The sequence below is a fragment of the Strongylocentrotus purpuratus genome, unplaced genomic scaffold (assembly GCF_000002235.5).
Source record: "Strongylocentrotus purpuratus isolate Spur 01 unplaced genomic scaffold, Spur_5.0 spur5_contig_866, whole genome shotgun sequence".
NCBI classification, from domain to species: Eukaryota; Metazoa; Echinodermata; class Echinoidea; order Camarodonta; family Strongylocentrotidae; genus Strongylocentrotus; species Strongylocentrotus purpuratus.
The window spans coordinates 646,467-665,594 of NW_022145575.1; the positions used below are offsets into that span (position 1 = coordinate 646,467).

At 36.4% G+C, this 19,128-nt stretch overlaps 1 protein-coding gene across 1 annotated transcript; it reads right to left on the bottom strand.

Moving 5' to 3' along the window:
* Positions 1 to 5,025: 5,025 nt before the first annotated feature.
* LOC115919719 (adhesion G-protein coupled receptor G2-like) lies at positions 5,026 to 14,013 on the bottom strand. Its single transcript, XM_030973713.1, has 5 exons — positions 14,008 to 14,013; positions 12,697 to 12,806; positions 11,437 to 11,699; positions 9,812 to 9,878; positions 5,026 to 7,605 (listed from the first exon to the last, which is right to left on the bottom strand). The coding sequence occupies exons 1-5, from the start codon at positions 14,011 to 14,013 to the stop codon at positions 7,029 to 7,031; spliced, it is 1,023 nt and encodes a 340-aa protein (XP_030829573.1). The 3' UTR covers positions 5,026 to 7,028.
* Between the last annotated feature and the right edge of the window lie 5,115 nt (positions 14,014 to 19,128).

The following is a 19,128-nucleotide window of genomic DNA, read 5'->3' on the forward strand; positions in this document are numbered from 1 at the left end:
ATAAGTATAATACTAATCGTATATTAATGTTACAGAAAAAAAGCAATTCGACTTTGTACCGATGCAGGTTATCGCGACCGCACTGACCCTTTATTTGCCATGATAACGGCATTCTCCCCCATAACTAGTCATATTATTCCAACATAATGCTAATTTTCATTCCTACCCAGCAAGGCATTCTAATGACTATCACCTATTTAACGCCAAAACAGCCTCAGCTCAAAACTCAATAACATTCTGGCCCTGATACCTGGAATGCACTACCCCCTGAAATAAAAATCGATTATTATACAATGCTATCTATTAAAAGAGCGGTGAAAACGTCTCTTATTGCGCATTATCTTTAAATCCACAATCAAAATTTGCTTTAAGAAAATACCTTTAATCTTCATAAGTTCCCCTCGTAAACCCGTCGTTACAAAAGTCGATAATTTTCAGTACTCTTACTTTTTTGCTTCCATTTATTGAAACGTTGATTATTCATACGTTAATTCATACCAGGTCATGAAAGGTTATAAAGAGTGGCCTACTTGGGAAAATGACTAAACACTGTCTTGTATACAAACATTTCAAGGCTCCGACTTGCAGGCCTAGGTTTACAGTCTTTATAAACCAGCTCGCTGAGCTCATATTCTTATTCATATTGTCCAGAAACCTCGCGAGTCTTCTCATTTTATAATATATCCCAAGTTGGCCCCCCAATATTCAAATGTGCATCTTCTTTTTAATTTTTTTTTATCTACATATATCAAATTGAAATCCAACTACCACATACATCTGTGAATTTTGATGTACACCACCTCTTTTCTTTTTCTTTTTTTTCTCTCTCTCTCTCTTTTTCCCCTTTTACCAATATTTTTCCCTCCATATTTGTATTATTATGTATCTATTGAGGGTATTCATGCTAACAAGCTTGGCTTACTTTGTCAACCCTCCGTTTAATGTTTTCAATTAGTTACAGTCAGCCTTACTTTATTCTATATATATTCTTTTGTCATGTGTAAAATTTGCAATGTTTTGTTCGATATATATTTGTGAAAGTGCAAAAGAAAAAGAAAGTTAAACAGAAATAAATAAATAAAAAATCAAATAAATCGAAATAGGAAAAGATAAGACTCTTGGTTCTATAACTATAAAAAGAGTTTATTTAAATTAAGTGCAAAGGTTTCTCAAGAACCGTCAACTATTTATATCTGGTCGAATGTTTTGTCATTACCAGACTATTTCAATTGGAACAAGTTTTTATAGTTCAAAATGTAAAATTAGAGATAGCATGATTATAAGCAATTCAATTTGAAATTTCTGAACAATATTTTACCTTCAGAAGAAATTTTCAAATATGGCGTGTTCTTAATGGCAGCAGGGGTGTAGACAGTGTGAGGAAGTTGAAACAACTTTTCATTTGTTATACACTGTTAACTCGTTAGAACATTTTGGAAAATTATATCACCCTTTTCAAGATAAATGTATATATATAAGAACTATAAGAACTTTTAGTAATATGCTATACAGTGAACGATACTAATGAAATGTTAAAACTTATTTGCAATATAGCACAGTATGCAGTATATCGAAAATATATAAAGTGTTTATTCAAAGGTAAAAAATACAACGCAAATTCTTTATGGTTTGAATTTAAGCTTATAGTGAAATATTATTTGAAAAGTGTAAGTAATTAGAAATTTGGATATGTAGGTGAATTTTTTTTTTCTTAAAATCATTGGTTGCTGTAAGATTTGATTTTTTTATTGTATGTAATTGCTAATAAATACATCTTTAAAAAAATTGACCTTTAAAATAAAGATATTTATTCTTGAACTTTTTTTCTTCTTTTCTAAAGCTATGATCACAACCTCAAAAAGAAGCCTGCTCGGCGGCCGGGCGGCGAATTTTAAGCCAATTTCGCCCGGGCACCGCTTGATTTGAGGGCTTCGGTCGGTCGCCGCTGAAGTTTTAGCGCGGTGGTAAAATTCGGATGCGCATGCTCACTTTTCACTCGCCGCCCAAAATACGCTCGTTGCCCAGGCGGTCGCCGCCCGGGCTCCGACCTAATCGAGCGTTCGACGTAGTGCGATTTAGGTCAAAAATGGAAGCTGCTATGGTGCCCCGCCAATAACCGGCCGGCCGGCCGACGGGCAATTTCGTTAACATCAACTGGTGGCCGGTGGGAAAACGCCCCGGAATCAGTGGGTCATCAGTCGGTCACTGCCGGTACGCCGCGCGGATAAGCACCCCGAATTCGCCGATTTAGTTACCTAAAATCGACCGGCGACCGACGGGAAATTGACAGGGCATCGCTGGGGCTCTACAGCCTGCTCGACTCCCTAAATCGTTGGGGGATGCCTGAATTCCAGCGGCGACCGAGCAGGCTACAAATCGGTCGGTCACCGCTCCGAGTTTTGACCATAGCTTTAAGTTAATATCACAACACCAAAAAGTAGCCTGCTCGGCGGCCGGGCGGCGAGTTTTAAGCCGATTTCGCCCGGGCACCGCTTGATTTTAGGGCATTGCCCGATCGCCGCTGAAGGTAAAATTCGGGCTGCGCTTGCTCACTTTTCACTCGCCGCCAAAAAAAATAACCTTGGTGCCCTGGTGGACGCCGACCGGACACAGACCTGATCGAGCGTTTGCCAGCGAGCGATATAGGTCAAAAATCGAAGCCGCTAGGTCAAAGCCTGCCAAGCGGTCGCCGCCCAGTCGCCGTTGGGAGATCAGTCGGTCACTGGGCGGCGAGTTCCAAATCGGTCGGCAGGCTTTGATTTTTTACCTAGATCGCTCGACGGCGAACGCTGGATTAGCTCGGTGCCCGGGCGGTGACCGCTTGGGCACCGAGCGTATTTTGGTGCCCCGCCGATCACCGGCCGGCCGCCGGGCAGTTTCTTTAAAATTAGCCGGTTGCCGGTGGGATACCGCTCGGGAATCGATGGGTCATCAGTAGGTCACTCCCGGGATGCCGCCCGGAAAAGCTCCCAGATTTCGCCCAATTTTGACCTGAAATCGACCGGCGACCGACGCTGTGGTTCTACTACAAAAATCGATAGTCGATGCCTAAATTCCAGCGGCGACCGAGCAGGCTACAAATTGGTTGGTCGCCGCTCTGAGTTGTGACCATAGCTTCACCCTCGGGTTTCTCCTCCCGGTATAACTGATTAGGGGTGTGCAGGTGGACCAGTACACCTGGGCTCCCCTTCTCGTATACGAATAGTGCAAAGGTGGGGACTTTCTTCTACTCGGGGCCTCTATTAACTTCCTACCCCAGAGACGAATAGGGTGGAAAAAAATAATGTAGCTTCTTTATCTGACATTCAGTACATGACATTGGATTATAATTTTATTTAATGCTTTAAGATTTCTAAAGACACAAAGGCTCATGGTTTTTGTTATTCTTCTTTCAATAGCATTTATTTATAAACTGAAGACTTTCATTTCACATTCAAATACAAATATCAAACAAAATCAGATAAAGTCTAAACAAAGTTTTACCAGTACATTTCATGTTAACTTCCAGTCTTTTTCGTAGTTCAGAAGCAAATAAAAAACTCAAACTAGATTTTCTATTATTAACAATCTTATTATTTCGTAACAAAATCGATGTATAAACTGTCTACAAAGCTATGGTGATAAAATCGTCTATTTCGTTATGTTCGCTATTTTTTATCAAAAGATCAATGTTAATGACAATATGCTTGTGAATTTTTTTTTTAATCAACCACGTAACATATGCCTCAAAAGGTTTATTTAATTTACACGTAACCAAAGCATTATCTACTAGCTTGACAGATATTGCATTTTGCATCTTCACTCATTCCATTCTCCATATACATATGAAGAATTTCATTCCAAAAGGAGCTAAATCCACTTTGGGTACTTCTGAGTAAATCGCCTTTTTTTTATTTCTCCACTTTCCCTTTAGCCATGGACCTTAATGTTGTGATATATTTTAAAGGTGTCACCCTGGACCAATAATATATAATAAGAAAAAATCTACCAGTTTTTCCTGATTTTTACTAAATTTTTAGAATTTTTTATTTTGTGGATTTAGCTCCTTTTGGAATGAAACATGTATTGTACCTGGAAAATTTCATATTTTCTCAATAAAGTCACTGAAATTTAGTCAAATTTAGTAGCAAACCTTTCCTTTTAAATAATAATAGTGAAATCACAACTAAAAAACCTTTTGAAAAGAAAGGAAACAACATATCACATTTTCATTCCAAAAGGAGCTAAATCCGTTTTATTCCAAAAGGAGCTAAATCCATGTTTCATTCCAAAAGGAGCTAAATCCACAAAATCTATAAAAAAATTAGTAAAAATCAGAAATAACTCGTAGATTTTTTTCTTATCATATATTATTTGTCCAGGGCGACAACTTTAACATGTTTAACAACATAAAGGTACATTGCTAAAGGGAAAGTGGAGAAATAAAAAAGGTGATTTACTCAGAAGTACCCAAAGTGGATTTAGCTCCTTTTGGAATGAAACCAATTAGGATTTTGCTCCTTTTGGAATGAAACATGATATTGTACCTACATTTTTTCGTACTTCCTGGTGAAATTTTCGAATGTGATATAGTGCATTTTGTCTCCATGTAGGAAATCATTATTTTAAGACAAATAACTCCATTTTGATAAAATATGGATTTAGCTCCTTTTGGAATCAAGCTCTTCATATATTGCCTTCCACAGGCAATACGCTATTCAACACTTTAAAATTGATTCTTTCTATTTGTTTTCTTTTACTTGTAATAAATCCCATTCAAAACAAATCTTTTATTTTTTATTAATCCTCTAAAAAAAAAATCCTAGAAGAAACAACATCGTGTATTTACCCCTTCCTGCTGTATGAGATGGTTTTGTAAATACCACAATATGAAATATGTTAATGTATGCATTGTTGTTATACACATTCATGATTTCATGGAACTTAAAGGTAATAGAAAGTTTTGGTATGGGTTCATGAATTTGGTTTAAATGAACATATTAAAAGCATTTACGATTTTACAATATTTAATGATCGTTGTCGCGCTTGAAATCGAGTCTAAAGTGATGAAATGTTAAATGATAAACTCGTTATATTGTATTACCCTCTCAAGACTGATATTACTTTAGTCTTAAAACATGTTTCGTGACTACAATCGACCGATTTGCAGTATCCGTTTGGAATCGTATATTCTGAGATTTCCACGGTCGCTGCTACCATGGAATGGCCCTAGGCGCTATTTAAAACAAATGGAAATTATAACTTGGACTGCTAATTTTGTCACTGCTTTTATTGAATTGACATTATGTTTATATTGAGACGTTCTGTAGTTTGAATATTTAGAAAGATGTAGATTAAGTAATTAAACAGAATGATATATTTTGATGTTCTTCGTGATTCAGAGAGTCGTTGGTTAAAGAAACCTGATATATTTCACATTTTTTTCTTTTGAAGATTTCGCAAATCAATGATTTTATGACGTCACGATCATAGTAGATTGCAGTATCGTAGTAGCCCCATTTATCCGCGTCTTAGGGATTTGAGAATAACCATCGATCGGTGTCCTGATAATTGCCCCCTGAAGCTTTCTCTTTAGTATGAGACTTTTTTTCTTCATTGTTTATGTTCATAGGTAGTTCTAATTTCAGTAACATAATTATGTTACTGAAATTATGACGATCCGAATCCAAACCATTCCAAAAAGAGGATCCGCTATAATTTTTGTTTTAATGGCAAAAACTGTCCGGATTAGTTTAAGATGGAAATTGTCTCTCTGTATTGTGGGATAGGAGTGAATAACGCTGTATATCCAAATGTATTGGACAAACAACGTCCACAAGACAATAAAAAAATATATATTAAGACCCTAGTGCACACAGATTCATCATGACACTTTTTTGTACGCATCATTGCAGCTGTGGAAGTGTTGTTTTCATTAATTTTTCTGATTTTCAAGATGTTCTATCAAAGTAAGTTCTTGGTGATAAAGGTTTATTTTATCAGAAAATCAATATAAAAGTTCTTTGGTAACCCTTAAGACAATTAATTTGTAATACAAATTGTAATTCTATGAGAAAAACTTGTGAGAATATGATTAAACTCCCCTCCCATTCAATGCATTTTTTAAAATTGCTCTTTATATTTTGCAAATTGACTATTCAATCCACATGACAGTTATACCTATAGATCCACAGTTTAATGAAGCATTTGCGAAGCAGAAGAAGCCAATAATTAAGTATTTTTAGAATAAGATGACACATTTCAAAAACTGACAATCGGCTAAAGCTAAAAACCAGTAAAAGGAGACACATCGCTCAAGTAAAACCTTTCAACTACAATAACTTATTAATCAAATATAATTATCAAAAACCATCAATATGGGAAAGTTATTAGTATGCAAAAGCTATCAATGATAAGAGCATAAAATTATATCACTTGATTTTATTTTACTAAAGTTCTCAAGGTACACTTCAATGACAACAATTTTTTTTTTTTTTTTTTACAAATTAGGCCCCCTTTAAAAATTAAAAAAATCACGCTGTTGGGCATGATGAGCATTGTTACAATGTTTTAAGACATACAATGTGACCCTAACTAGAAGTGATAAATAAACTCGTCAAAATTTCGATAAATCAGTCATTTATTTGATGTGTAATTATCATTTTCGTGATAGGGCTATATCATTTTCGTCTTATTTGATTTCATTTGATAACTATTTTTATTTTTCATTTCATAGTAGATAGTAGTAGATTTTTCTAGTAACATGCATTCAGATTGTATCATATGGGGACTCGCAATTCACATAAATATTGGGGATAGGCCAAGGGGAAATCTTGCATGAGGCCTTGTTATTTTCAAACAGTAAATTTTCCATTACAAACATGTTTTTCATTTTCTCAACTCTAATGTCCGTTACGTCTCACGCATACTTTTACAGTAGTAGTAGTAGAAGTAGTAGTAGAAGTAGTAGTAATACTAGTAGTAGAAGACTTAATTGTTTAATTTTTATAACAAGGCTAAACTGTCACTTTCTATAAAACATCATATTTCTACCCGGAATTAACGATTACAACCGCTTCTCTTACGGGGCACATTGAAGGCACTGGTTCAGTAAAGCCAGTGGTTTGCTCCATTGGGATAATCGTGACGTCAGAGGGTCGTGAATCCATGCGCGCTTCACTCGATGAGGTCCAAAAGTCTGAACCTCTACGCGTAGACCTTACACCCTGCAACAGTCGCATCCGAGTCGCCCTTAGTTTTTCTTTCACTTCAGGTTGCCTGATGCCAAAGAGGAGGAAGACAAAGACTCCCTGGAGAGAATTCAATGTGGCGAAGAGGGCGCTGAATGCTAAGCGACCATCACCTACAGCCAGGAATCCAAAGGACCAAGTGAGACCGAGTAACGTCCCGATTGCAACAGCATTTTGTGCCCGACGAATGGTTTCGATCCGGATTGTGGCTACCCTTTCTTTCTTGGACAGCCTTGTGCTGGTGGCGGAGAAAGTCTTCCTACCACAGGTTAGCTTATAGATAACAATGGTAAAGGTGATGCAATTGCAGGTGAGGATCAGACCGATTGGCAGAATCAGTCCAAAATATAAAGAAGGTCCGGGTAAAAGGAAGCAGCTGAAAGAAAAGGGGAAACAGATATATTTGTCAGTGATCAAAAAAGAATTGTTGACTTTTTCCATTACAGGAGACGTAAAAACGAAAAATATGACATTTGAAATGCATTTGCTACTCTGAGAATTTTAAAATAATCATAATAACATGAACTCAATATTAAGGCAACCCATGTTCACTTCTTTGGATCAATGAAATTATGATCATTCACGCATGTTAAGCATCTCTGTAATATTGACGTTCTTAAGACGTTTTTTGGTGAGTTAGTGTAGCTTTGAATAACAATTATGACGAAAGACGGATCAAAGGTGTTTTGGAACGAAAATATTTCAATATATATATATACATGTATAAACATATCCCTATTACATTTGCAACCAATTTACTTTTATAAGTAGGTTGCATTGAAACAGATTATTATTCTTTCATCGTAGAAATGAAACCACTATGACAAAATAGAGAGCGGGATAGGGAAAAAACAATTACAAGTTAAAGTTTAAAAAACGATGGAGAAGCTGCGTGCACATAAGATAATGAAGGTAATACGTTATGGCAAATGAAAGGAAATGGAGAGTACACTATTAAAGGGGAGGGGAGTTTTTACCCTCAAAAATAAGAACACAAGTCATCTTATTGTGTTGTTATTTTTTTTTTAAGTGGCTGCCTTGGCAGGACATATAGAGTGACATGTGATTATACTGCATCCCTAATATAAACTCGTTGGTAATCATGATCACCATGGTGGTGATGATGATGATTCATAGTACTGATTATGCGCAGTATTTCGGCTAAGAAGATTACCGTGACCCTTTAAAAAAAAAAATCGATTAAAGCAAATCTTGTATTCAAGACACAATGGCATGTCATGACTAGCTAAGACTTCATGAAAGTTTGTGACTGACATCTGGTTTCTTTTATAAATAAATCACAGAATAGCAGTATCTATGTAAATCAAGAAACAAAATATTGGTTTTCATACTTTTCTATTATCTTTTTCCGCTCAATATAGAAATATGAAACAAACTGAATTTTTGACGCAGCAGTAGAAGCAGCAAAAGAATTGTCAAAGTTTCAAAAATTAAAATTTGTTGCTGGTTGTCGGTGTTCTCGAAGCTTTGGAGATTATTCGGCCACTAGTCGTTAATCATTCGCCGATCAGCTAAACAACAAATTTTCTCAACGAAATATCGCCCGGTAGAAATAGGTAAGCACTCGGAATCAGGCCTTGTTCAGGCTGTGATTAGGCGGCAATCAGTGTGAGACATGTCACCTAACCTTGTGGCCAAGATAAACCTGACATTTTCCACGACCAGTTTGATCGGCAAAAGGTTTTCGATGCAGCCGCGTAAACCCCAGCCGATCAAAATGCTCTGGGGACCAATGGCCGACCCCCGAAAACCTTTTAAAGATAGCCAAACACCTCTCTACGACCTCTGACAAGTAATTACCGAACAGTGGTTGTCAGAAATTGTACCCCTAGTGTGACTTAAAGGGGAAGTCCACCCTGAAATTAAGTTAGTTTTAATAGGAGTAGAAAAATGAGAGAAACAAGTCAGTGAAAGTTTGAGCAAATTCCGATTAAAAATAAGGAAGTTAGGATTTTTGAAGTTGTGATCAATCAAACACAAATTGGCAACTCTATGACGTATCATGCGAGCTCAACTTTCATTTGCTCAGTACTAAAAAAATCTAAAATTTTCATTTTCCCTCAAGAAAAAATTTCAACCATACATGCACCCTAAATATAATAATTGCAAATATGTTTCTATACTCCCCCTGCAAGGAACAAATATATATTCCGTAATCAATAACGAAGAAAACATGATTTTATGGAATATTATGCACAAAGCAAATGAAGGAGAGCTCGTATGATAAGTCACAGAGTTGCCAATTTGTATTTGATTGATCACAACTTCAATAATTCATAACTTTCTTATTTTCATTCAGAATTTGCTCAAACTTTCACTCACCTGATTTTCTTATTATTCTGCCTCTATCGAAACAAACTTATTTTGGGGGTGGACTTTCCCTTTAAGATTAACACGCCATATTGTTATGTAACACCTGGTTATATCTGTGTAAACCTGATATGAAGATACATTCAATGTTTTTATGAAAAGCCAAGACAAATTTGAGCGTTGTGGATTACGCACAAAGCAACGGAGGTCTTTGTCGGGTTAAGAGTAAATTGTTTAATCTATTTTCTTACTAGTCAGAGTTTTGATACGCTGTCCATTTACTGGCAACTGTTGCTATGACGACAATAAACGGGATGCCTGTATTTTGGAGTATAAAGACCATTAAAAAATGTCAATAAGTATAAGATGGTGATATGAGAAATGACTGAAGCAAATCAAATGCACGTAAAACCAATCAGAAAAGGGGAAAAAGACAGTGAGAAACAAAAATTGATAATACATGACATCTTGGGTAGCGGTCCTGGATGGGGTGAGAAGCATCCTCTGGGGAAATTCAGGCGGAGATCTTCCCCCGAATTTTTTGTTAAATGCAATAGGAAAAATAAGATATTACAATGTGTATGCCCTAATGTGATCTATAGCACAAAGTTCACGATTGCCCCCCCCCCCCAAAAAAAAATATTATTGCTCGGTGGCTACACCTCATAAAACCTTTATGGGTAGCACACATTTAAATGCGTGTTTTCAAGATCTACAACATACAAACAATATGACCAATATTACAAAAATGCAGGCTCATTGATTCAATAGATCATCTAGGCAATTTAATCATATTCAATGCATAAATCTTTGTGCCATGTTAATTATTTAATTCACCTGTTACAATTAGTTATGTGTCAATAGTCAGAGTGCGAATTGCATACATTAATTGTTGCTGGTAGGACAAACTATTGAAATAAATTCGTTTGTAACAGGTGAATGAAAAAATTTGTAATGAGCACTTTACAAGATTCATTTATTAAATTGATTACATTGTGGAAATGGCCTATTGGTGGACGAGGGATGTCTTTCCATTAACAAAGCCACCCTCTCCCAAATTTAGATTATCCCTCAAATGGTCTGCACTTTAATTTAAACCCGTCTGACACCATCAGCAGAGCAAAAAAAGATTTCCAGATTTGATCGAAAGTGCTAAAAAGTTCCAAATACATGATGTAAATCAATTTGCTGCGACTCCTTGAAAACTTTTGAAATTCCAGACAAATGCAAAATATTTTTTTTTTTAAAGGGGGTGGGTTAGTTCACCCATTTCCCTTGAATGTTAACAAAGCATATAGACTCTTGGCACAAGATCGTACTACATAATGCGACCCTTATGGAATAGGAACTTTAAAGGAAATAGTCTTTGAGACGTGAATAGGACTCAAGCTAAAAAACATAGTCCTATCCACACGTCATCTTGAATACATTCAACCAGAGACTCTCAATGCAGTACATACTTGTGTATTTGGATACGGGAATATCAAGTATATTGTTTATTGTCTAATATGTGAAGAATCGACACCTCGCAACAATCAAACCCTTTTATTCACATAATTAAGGTTTATAAAGATAACATTTCAAATCAGTGAGAGTAAACTCACTCAAAGGTATAATACAAATTTGCGGGGGCTGGGGCTTTGTGTTTAAGTCATCAGAATATCATATGAAAACAAACTCTCGGTGAATTTTAATACCGAAAGAAATCGAGTTTGGAATAAAATCTAGCATTACCCCCAACATTTTTACAAAAAATAAATGATAATACATTTGGGGTGCCTTTCCATTATGCCTTTGAAAGCATTATAAAACAATTTGTTTTGGTGCAATTCAAACGATTGAAAAAAAAAAAAATGAAATAGAACTTTCGACCCACCCCATCCGACGAGACAACACTTTAGGAGTAACTTGGGTATGTAGGTGTCCATAACCCTGACGAATGACATGTACATGCTGAAGGCTTCTACACCCATCCAAGCAAGCGATGCAAGGCAGAAGTAATGCAATAGGATAGCAACCAAAGTACAGCTGATCCCCCAGGTCGGTCGGTCAATACCGATGACGAAAGTGACGTATAAACATAGCAGGGCGAAACAAAGATTAACGATGATCTGTTGTGGTCGTTTTCCACGCAGTTTTCTGAGAAAAGAAATCCACGAAAACATTATTAAAGTCAACGCGTATGTCTACAAAAACCCCTTTCTCTCCAAAGAAAATGAATTATCAATATTCATCTAGAGTAAAATCTACCATATATATTGGGGCTATAGGCAGAAATGAACGAAATTTTATCAAAATATCAGTGGTATTTACAGCCTACATGTGATTTTATCCACATTAAATCAGTGTGGAATATTTTGTAGGCCAACTGCTCGTATATTCTTCCATGTTATTGAACTGTAGTATGGGAAACTATGTACACGGCTAGGTTCTACGTATATTTTGGAAAACAAATTAAAGTAGACTTTGCAATATGATTTCAAAAAGTAGTCTCCATTATAACATGTTAATAAGATCATATTTTTAAAACTATACTTTACAGTACCAGGATTTATTTCGATGGTATTATGCGGCCAAAAAATGATTTTTATATGATTTTCACTATCTTTATTGGATTTTTAAACTCTAATATATAGAATTTCCATACTAGTGGCGGTCCCTAAAACGCTAGATTAGCGGATAAGAATTTTCTTTTAATTCTAAAAAAAAAAATGGGGTATTGTAGTTTGAACGTATGAAAAACGGAAGCTTAGAGGATGACAGTAACAGCTGTAAAAACAAAGAGGTAGGATTGGAGATGGCTCAGTGATAGAGCAGTGGTTTCGAAACTGGGAGGACACGGCTTCTAAACCAAGTGGTTTCGCTAATGCTCTCTATTCAGGCATTTATACGGTTAATTAGTCCCTCGGACAGGAATTAAAGCCGTCGGTCCCCTGGTTGCTTACTTACAAGCATAACACATGCTTTTTTATCAATCAGGTAAAATAAATCATCAAACCGAAATATGTAGGATGTCGTGCTAAGTGATATTGCAAATGTATTGCATGACATGGATTAAGTGAGCCGTTGAGATAAAACGCTAAAACTGACAAAAAGTCATATTAACTTTAGTCAGCTGGGTCCAAACATTGCTTACCTAAAACCCAGAAGAATGCTAATGGTCAAACACAGACACACAATTGATGCAATGCAACCGATGCGACTGATCAGATCAATAACTTGAGATTCAAAACTTCCCTTGATATCCTGAAAATGATAAAGACTAATCATGTGAATTATATCTACAATAGGATTCCCCTTTCCAGAAGAATTTTAGATGCATTCCGGTATATATACAATGGACCAACAGTTCAATTGCATCAAAATTATTCAAATGTTTGCTGTTCGTATTTGTTTTCGATAGCAGAATCCCTATCTGAGAAATTTATCAATAAAAAAAGAAGTTTAAACATGAAAAGATTGGGAGGAAACTAACTCCTTCAAATTCGATCGAATATATTAACATGTAATAATATGCTGATTTGAATAATACTCAAAAATATAATCTTTGCCTTTTATGGCTCTTGAAAGTATTACTAAACATTGTGATTGTAAAACAGTAGTTGGCTGTCTAATAAGTTGTGTTGTAAGTCAAGAAAATAAACACATAGAAAGTTGAAAAAAAGAAGTAAATCTAGTACATACGAAAAGGAAATACATGTATTAATGTCGGCTTTATAGCCCCGGTGCCTACGTACGCATAACTCGGACGTGATACGTACCACCATAAGTAAAGAAGTAGCTAACATGCATACAATTGCATTGTAGTTTTGCATCCCATAATTTCGTGAATTATCTATGCTCAAAACTGTTCAACACTCAATTGTTTCCCATTTTAATATGATTGATATATGTTCACGATCAAGATGTAAGGTCAGCAACATGGCTTCACACGTTAACGAACGAGAACATGTGATTTAAAATGGATATTATACCAAAAGAACAGCAAAGCTTGTGAGATGATTACACAGACAAGCCACCATGTCTGTTGAGGTAGTGTTGTCGATTTTACACCCTTCGTCCGACCATTCTTCCAAGGTGATGTCCCAATACACACAGCGCGCTGGATGTTTGGTGTCATTGTATTTTTCCGTCGAATTCTAAGATAGGTGTGCAAAACAGAGAAAAATGCGTTATTTTGTTGCAAAAACAATTCAGTTAACATTGGTATTCTGATAACTACACCATTAAGAAACATCGCAAATTTTGCTTCTCTGTCCAAACTCTTTGTGTTACACATATTTTATGTGACGACATTCTTCATTACCAAACGTTCCAACAAAACATAATACATCTATCATTGCTTAGATTTGGCTTTATACCGGGTTATAAGTATCGAACCCTGTATAATCGAGTTCTTAATGGGAATTTATATAAGGTACGTGACCTTATTATCTGTTGAATTTACCCTCATTACGACATATGGCTTATCTTCATCATTACAACAAACATTTTTAGTGAGAAGTGCAATTGACAGCTCCTTCATCATGAAACTTAGTACAAATTCGTGAGTTATTAAGTGGTCGTTTCAATAAAAGAGAGTCTACATAAATATACCTGATTCACAGGAAACACAAAGGTAATTGATTCATTATCAGGGAGGTCTTTGATATCAGTTCCCTCAATGGTCACAGTTAAGATAGGAGAAGCGACAACGGTGATCTTTGGCTGCTGATTCTGCTTGTCTGTAGACGAGGGAATACTTGATGAAGATGGTCTGTCACCCTGAAACAGTTTGGGCGAGTTTACTAGAAAGACACTGACGGATATCGCCTTACTGTCATCTAAAGTTCAAACACAGTGTTGTATGCGTTTAATATACGTGAATGTAATAAAAATGCAGTCTTTACAGAAATCTTCATTTCGGGAAAAACTTACTGTTTGAGTAGTTGGTCTCAATGGACTGTCCGGGGTTTCCCACTTGACCGACAGCCCACGAGACCAACATCTACAAATGGGTTCAACCAGTGCGTTTAAGCTCAATTTTTAAAGGCAGAATGAGCGATTTGTAACGCTCATCGTAAACGCTCATCGTAATCGCAGTTCCACGGTGCACTGTTTATGCTCACTTTTCTGGCTCCTCCAGGCAATTCTCCTTGGGTGGCCTTCAGCTGGATTCACAAACCTGTGTGCGCATGCTACGTAGACCCACTAGAGTTCAGTGCGTTGACCCCATTTAAACGCGTTTACAAATTGTAAACGCATCTTTTTGTGAGTTTACGATCGGCGATCGTGATCGCCGTTTTTCGGTGATTCTACAAAAGTGAGAAAGGACGCAACCGTGTTTTAAACTAAACGCGTAACAGATGCCTGATTCTGGCCAGAAAAAGTTAAGCATAAACACGCCCTAACTTGACAAGTGTGGGTGGGGGGAGGGGGGATCGAATTGGGTCAACATCAGATCATTTGCTTGTCTTTTTATTTGTTTGTTAGCTTTGGGTAATATGGTGTCTTGGTTATTCTGATCTCAAACATTTCTTCCTAACTATTGCAACATTAAATGTTAATTTTATGTTCCTATTAATATGGAGTGAACTGTACCACCGAGTTATGAGAATAATGTTGATTTAAGTTTAAGTCCCGAAGCTGTAGTTTTTCGAAGAAAGTAATGTCAACATCGAAAAAGTAAAGAAGAAGAAACAGACCTGGCACTAAAGGTAGAATTGCAGATGGTAATGTAACAGATGCTACGTCCGCCATATTAGACAGAGTTCCTTCATCGGTTGAAATATCGATGACGTCATTCCTGGCTCCACCTATGGCAGTTCTGAGTGGAAAACTCGTCCTATCAACTTTGACGGCTGCTAGTATAATATTCGATCCACTGTATGTAGAAATGAAACCATCAGAGTGTTTGTGAGGGGGAGGGGGGTTACACACGTGGGTATTTGGGCTTATTTAGGTATCAGTGGATGTATCACATTGATAACATGTGTTAAAGAATGTAGCCAATATATTTGATCAAAAGGCACCACGTGCACCTTTCTTTGTTACTCAACCCTGGTGATGTAAATGCGTACATGGCAGGAATGAATAAGCCAGTTCACGGTTGCAGTCAGAGCATGAGCAGATGGTCATTGCAGAACAAATTGTGAAATACACGGAGACGAAATACTGGAAACGTGCTCAAGAAAGTTATGTAATCATTATTCATTTATGCACTCCATGATACACAGGTGGAAGTATTCTTTGAAAAGGGGAAACAAAGGCCATTTATGTAGCACCCCCATCGCTGTTGGAGTGATTATTTCAAAATGTACAAAGTGGGACCTCTTCATGTTTTGAAGATCTGTGGATATTCGGGGTCATTGCAGTAATGTGCTAACCGTGAACCGGTCTATTCCTTGAAATGCTAGAGCGCCGTAATGGCCGCCTTGCCCGAAGCCAGGGTAAAATCAGGCAGCGCCAGGAGCGTCACGATGTGATGGACATGTGCGTTTTATAAGAAGCCATTATCATTATTATCATTATTTATTACCACTGCTTCCGTGCAAACGAAAATGTCCATCACAAAATTATAATGCACTGATAAGATGCACGGTATGCTCATCTTTGTCACTTTATAAAATAATACCCAATGACATTAGGCCAGTTTACAAATTTTGGAAATAAGCTTCATTTACACTGCAACTACGAGGAAGACACACACGAAAAATCGTCGGTTTTTCTCACTTACCGGTGTTTCGCCAGTAGTTGCTATTGCAAACATCCGAATCCAAAAAACACATCTCTGGAGTGTGGGTTTTTTTTTAAACGCCCACCTTAGTTCCAACCATTTTTTGTAATTATTCCTTCCTATTGTTGCCTTAATAAAAAGTGAGGCAAAGCAAACAATAGTAGCAGAGGTCTGCATCTCTAATGGTGCAAATTTTTACCTTTATTTCTTAGTATGTATGATCGCGGTTTGTAAAATTCAATCTTTAAAATATATCATAAGGAATTTCAAATGGATTCGACTCTGATTTCTGAAAACTCGAGATCACTCAATACTGAGACAAGCTAGGAAGGGAATCCATCGCGTCCAGTCAATGAGACCAACGGCACCGTTATCCTCATACCTGTAGGTGAAGTTGTTGGTGGATGTCCTTTGAATGACTTCAGTCAATGTGGAAATTGTAGTCAGTATGTCTTTTGAGACCCGCTGGGAGCTCGTTGTCTCGAAGGTACTCTCTGGGATGTTCAAGATATTATCCACCGCTCCTATCACGCTCTCGGAAACCTATTATAAATTGATTTGTAAGTGATATATTGTTATAGGCATGGATGTAATTTATTCCCAGTCCACTTGCAATAATTAAAGGACAGGTTAATTGATTTTGAATATCGATGTGATTTGCATCATGGCATCAGGGAAAGTGACATCAAACCATTGTATAAAGTACCCGCCTTGGAAACATTCAAAGTAATGATTATTAACAATTATAAAACTAAAATACCGCCCCATTTTCGCTCCTAAGATTTGTGACGTCTTTGACCGAATGAGCTATGCACACGATGTTCCATAACTTACATACACTCAAGTGCCTGTTTTGTCGTTTTCTCTTCACATATTTATCTTACGTTACAAGAGTCATTTAATAACTGTGTTTATTTTTTCTATTCTAAATGTCAAAATTAGTTAATTTTGAAGTAAAAAACAGTCTTAAGTCTTCTACATCAGCGTTTTTCAACATTTTTTGGGGCACGCACCCATTTATGACATAAAAAGTTTCGCATCACCCTAATCCCAAATTCATCAAAGATGATTTGTTTTCCATCCCACATTATTATACATAAACGCCCGCTCGCATTTTTGCGTTAGGGCCGTAAAATAAACTATCCGGATTCCAAATACTGCGAGGGAGCAAGACAAAAATGGCACTTTCATTATTGTAAAAATGTTATTAGTCATCAATATACACTACTATAGACAATGTGAAATTATATATTCGTTCATCTCGTTGCCATGGATCACCCTGATTTATAAATTTTGCAAAAAGTGATGCGAACAAGAAGGAAAAGGACACTTTGTTGTGGTATCATTTTCATTGTGATATTTAAAATTTTAAAAAATAATAAGGTTATATTCCGGCGCCATGCTGCTCGAGTCATGACGATATTCGGGCAGCGAGTACCTGAATACCGTCATATCATCATATGGAGATATTCATAGACCATGCTGCCTAAAACTATCAGATTTTCTAAATTCTGCGCGCAAGGAAAATTATAATTTACTTATTATTTCCTCATAAAAATACCCAAAGTGATATATATATTTGAGCACCTTGAAGTTTCTGATATTTCGTTATTCCAAGAATTATTTGTGATATAACTAAAATTCTCTCGCGGCACCCCTGATGAGAAACGATGTACTAGATAGCTACAATTTGAGGGGCAAATTGACCAGACGGGGAGGGGATTACATAACATTTATTTCTCCATAATTATAAGAGTTTGATTATAAGATAATTATACCCTTTGCCCTGTGGAAAAAAAAATTGTATTGAAACATTTTGCCCGTAGGTCTTCTAGCTATCTCTTAATCCTATCACCATTTCGTTATCTTCTCTGCTGTACACTGCATGAAGGACGCAGATCGGATCGCCCCAAATAATTTTCGAAAATAGTTTAATGCGCGTCGTACAGTACGTTGTGATAAAGAAAAATCACGATTTAATTTGATCGTATTAAAGAGAAGGCTGAGTTCTGGGAAGAGGTGAAAAATAATTTATGAGCGCTATCATTGTTATTATGCAAGTGTGGAATAACATCAGATTAAAAATATTCCCTGAAAAGCATGGCTCTGCAAATTCCTTAATATTCTAAATATGGCATATGGGACGGATCTTTATGCCACATGTTCGTGTAGTCCCATATACAGCTTTCTATGTACAGTGCTTGTAACTTTACCAAGACTTGGCCAAATTTCTTACAATTTGACGATTCCAGGACCTTGCAGTACACACCAATACTTATATGCTAGATGATCAACCTTTTCTGATCGATTCCACAACGTTTATTTTTCAATGCAATCGCATGACTAGAACTCAACTTTAACTTTAAACCTGTAAAGAGAAACTGACTCTTTGTGATTAATGCTCGTAAATATCCCTGCTACATCAGCTATAATCTCGTCATCTTTACTTTACATATTTCCTATTCCTTTAAGAAGGTAAACATCAGCATTGATAATTGTGGGAGAACACTCACTCAATTATTCTTCTTCTTTAAGTAATTAATGTTGGAATAGGATCAGTATAATAGGCATACATAGGCCTATTGGAAGAGCATCTCCATCATAATTATATAGCACTCTGAGATTAAAAAATAAAAAATAAACAAAGTAATTTACATCCCAAAACTGCTTAGTAGCGTATAGGTTCCCTTGATCCTCTATTCATATTAATGTTAATTATAATAATGGAAATTAATATATTTTCACTTAATGAGTCGTAAGAGACCGTTCCGTGATAAATTTTGGAGTTCTTGGTTGTCTATCATTTGTTAATCCTTTTTTTTTAAAACTAAGTTGAGAAATAATGGTAGTTTC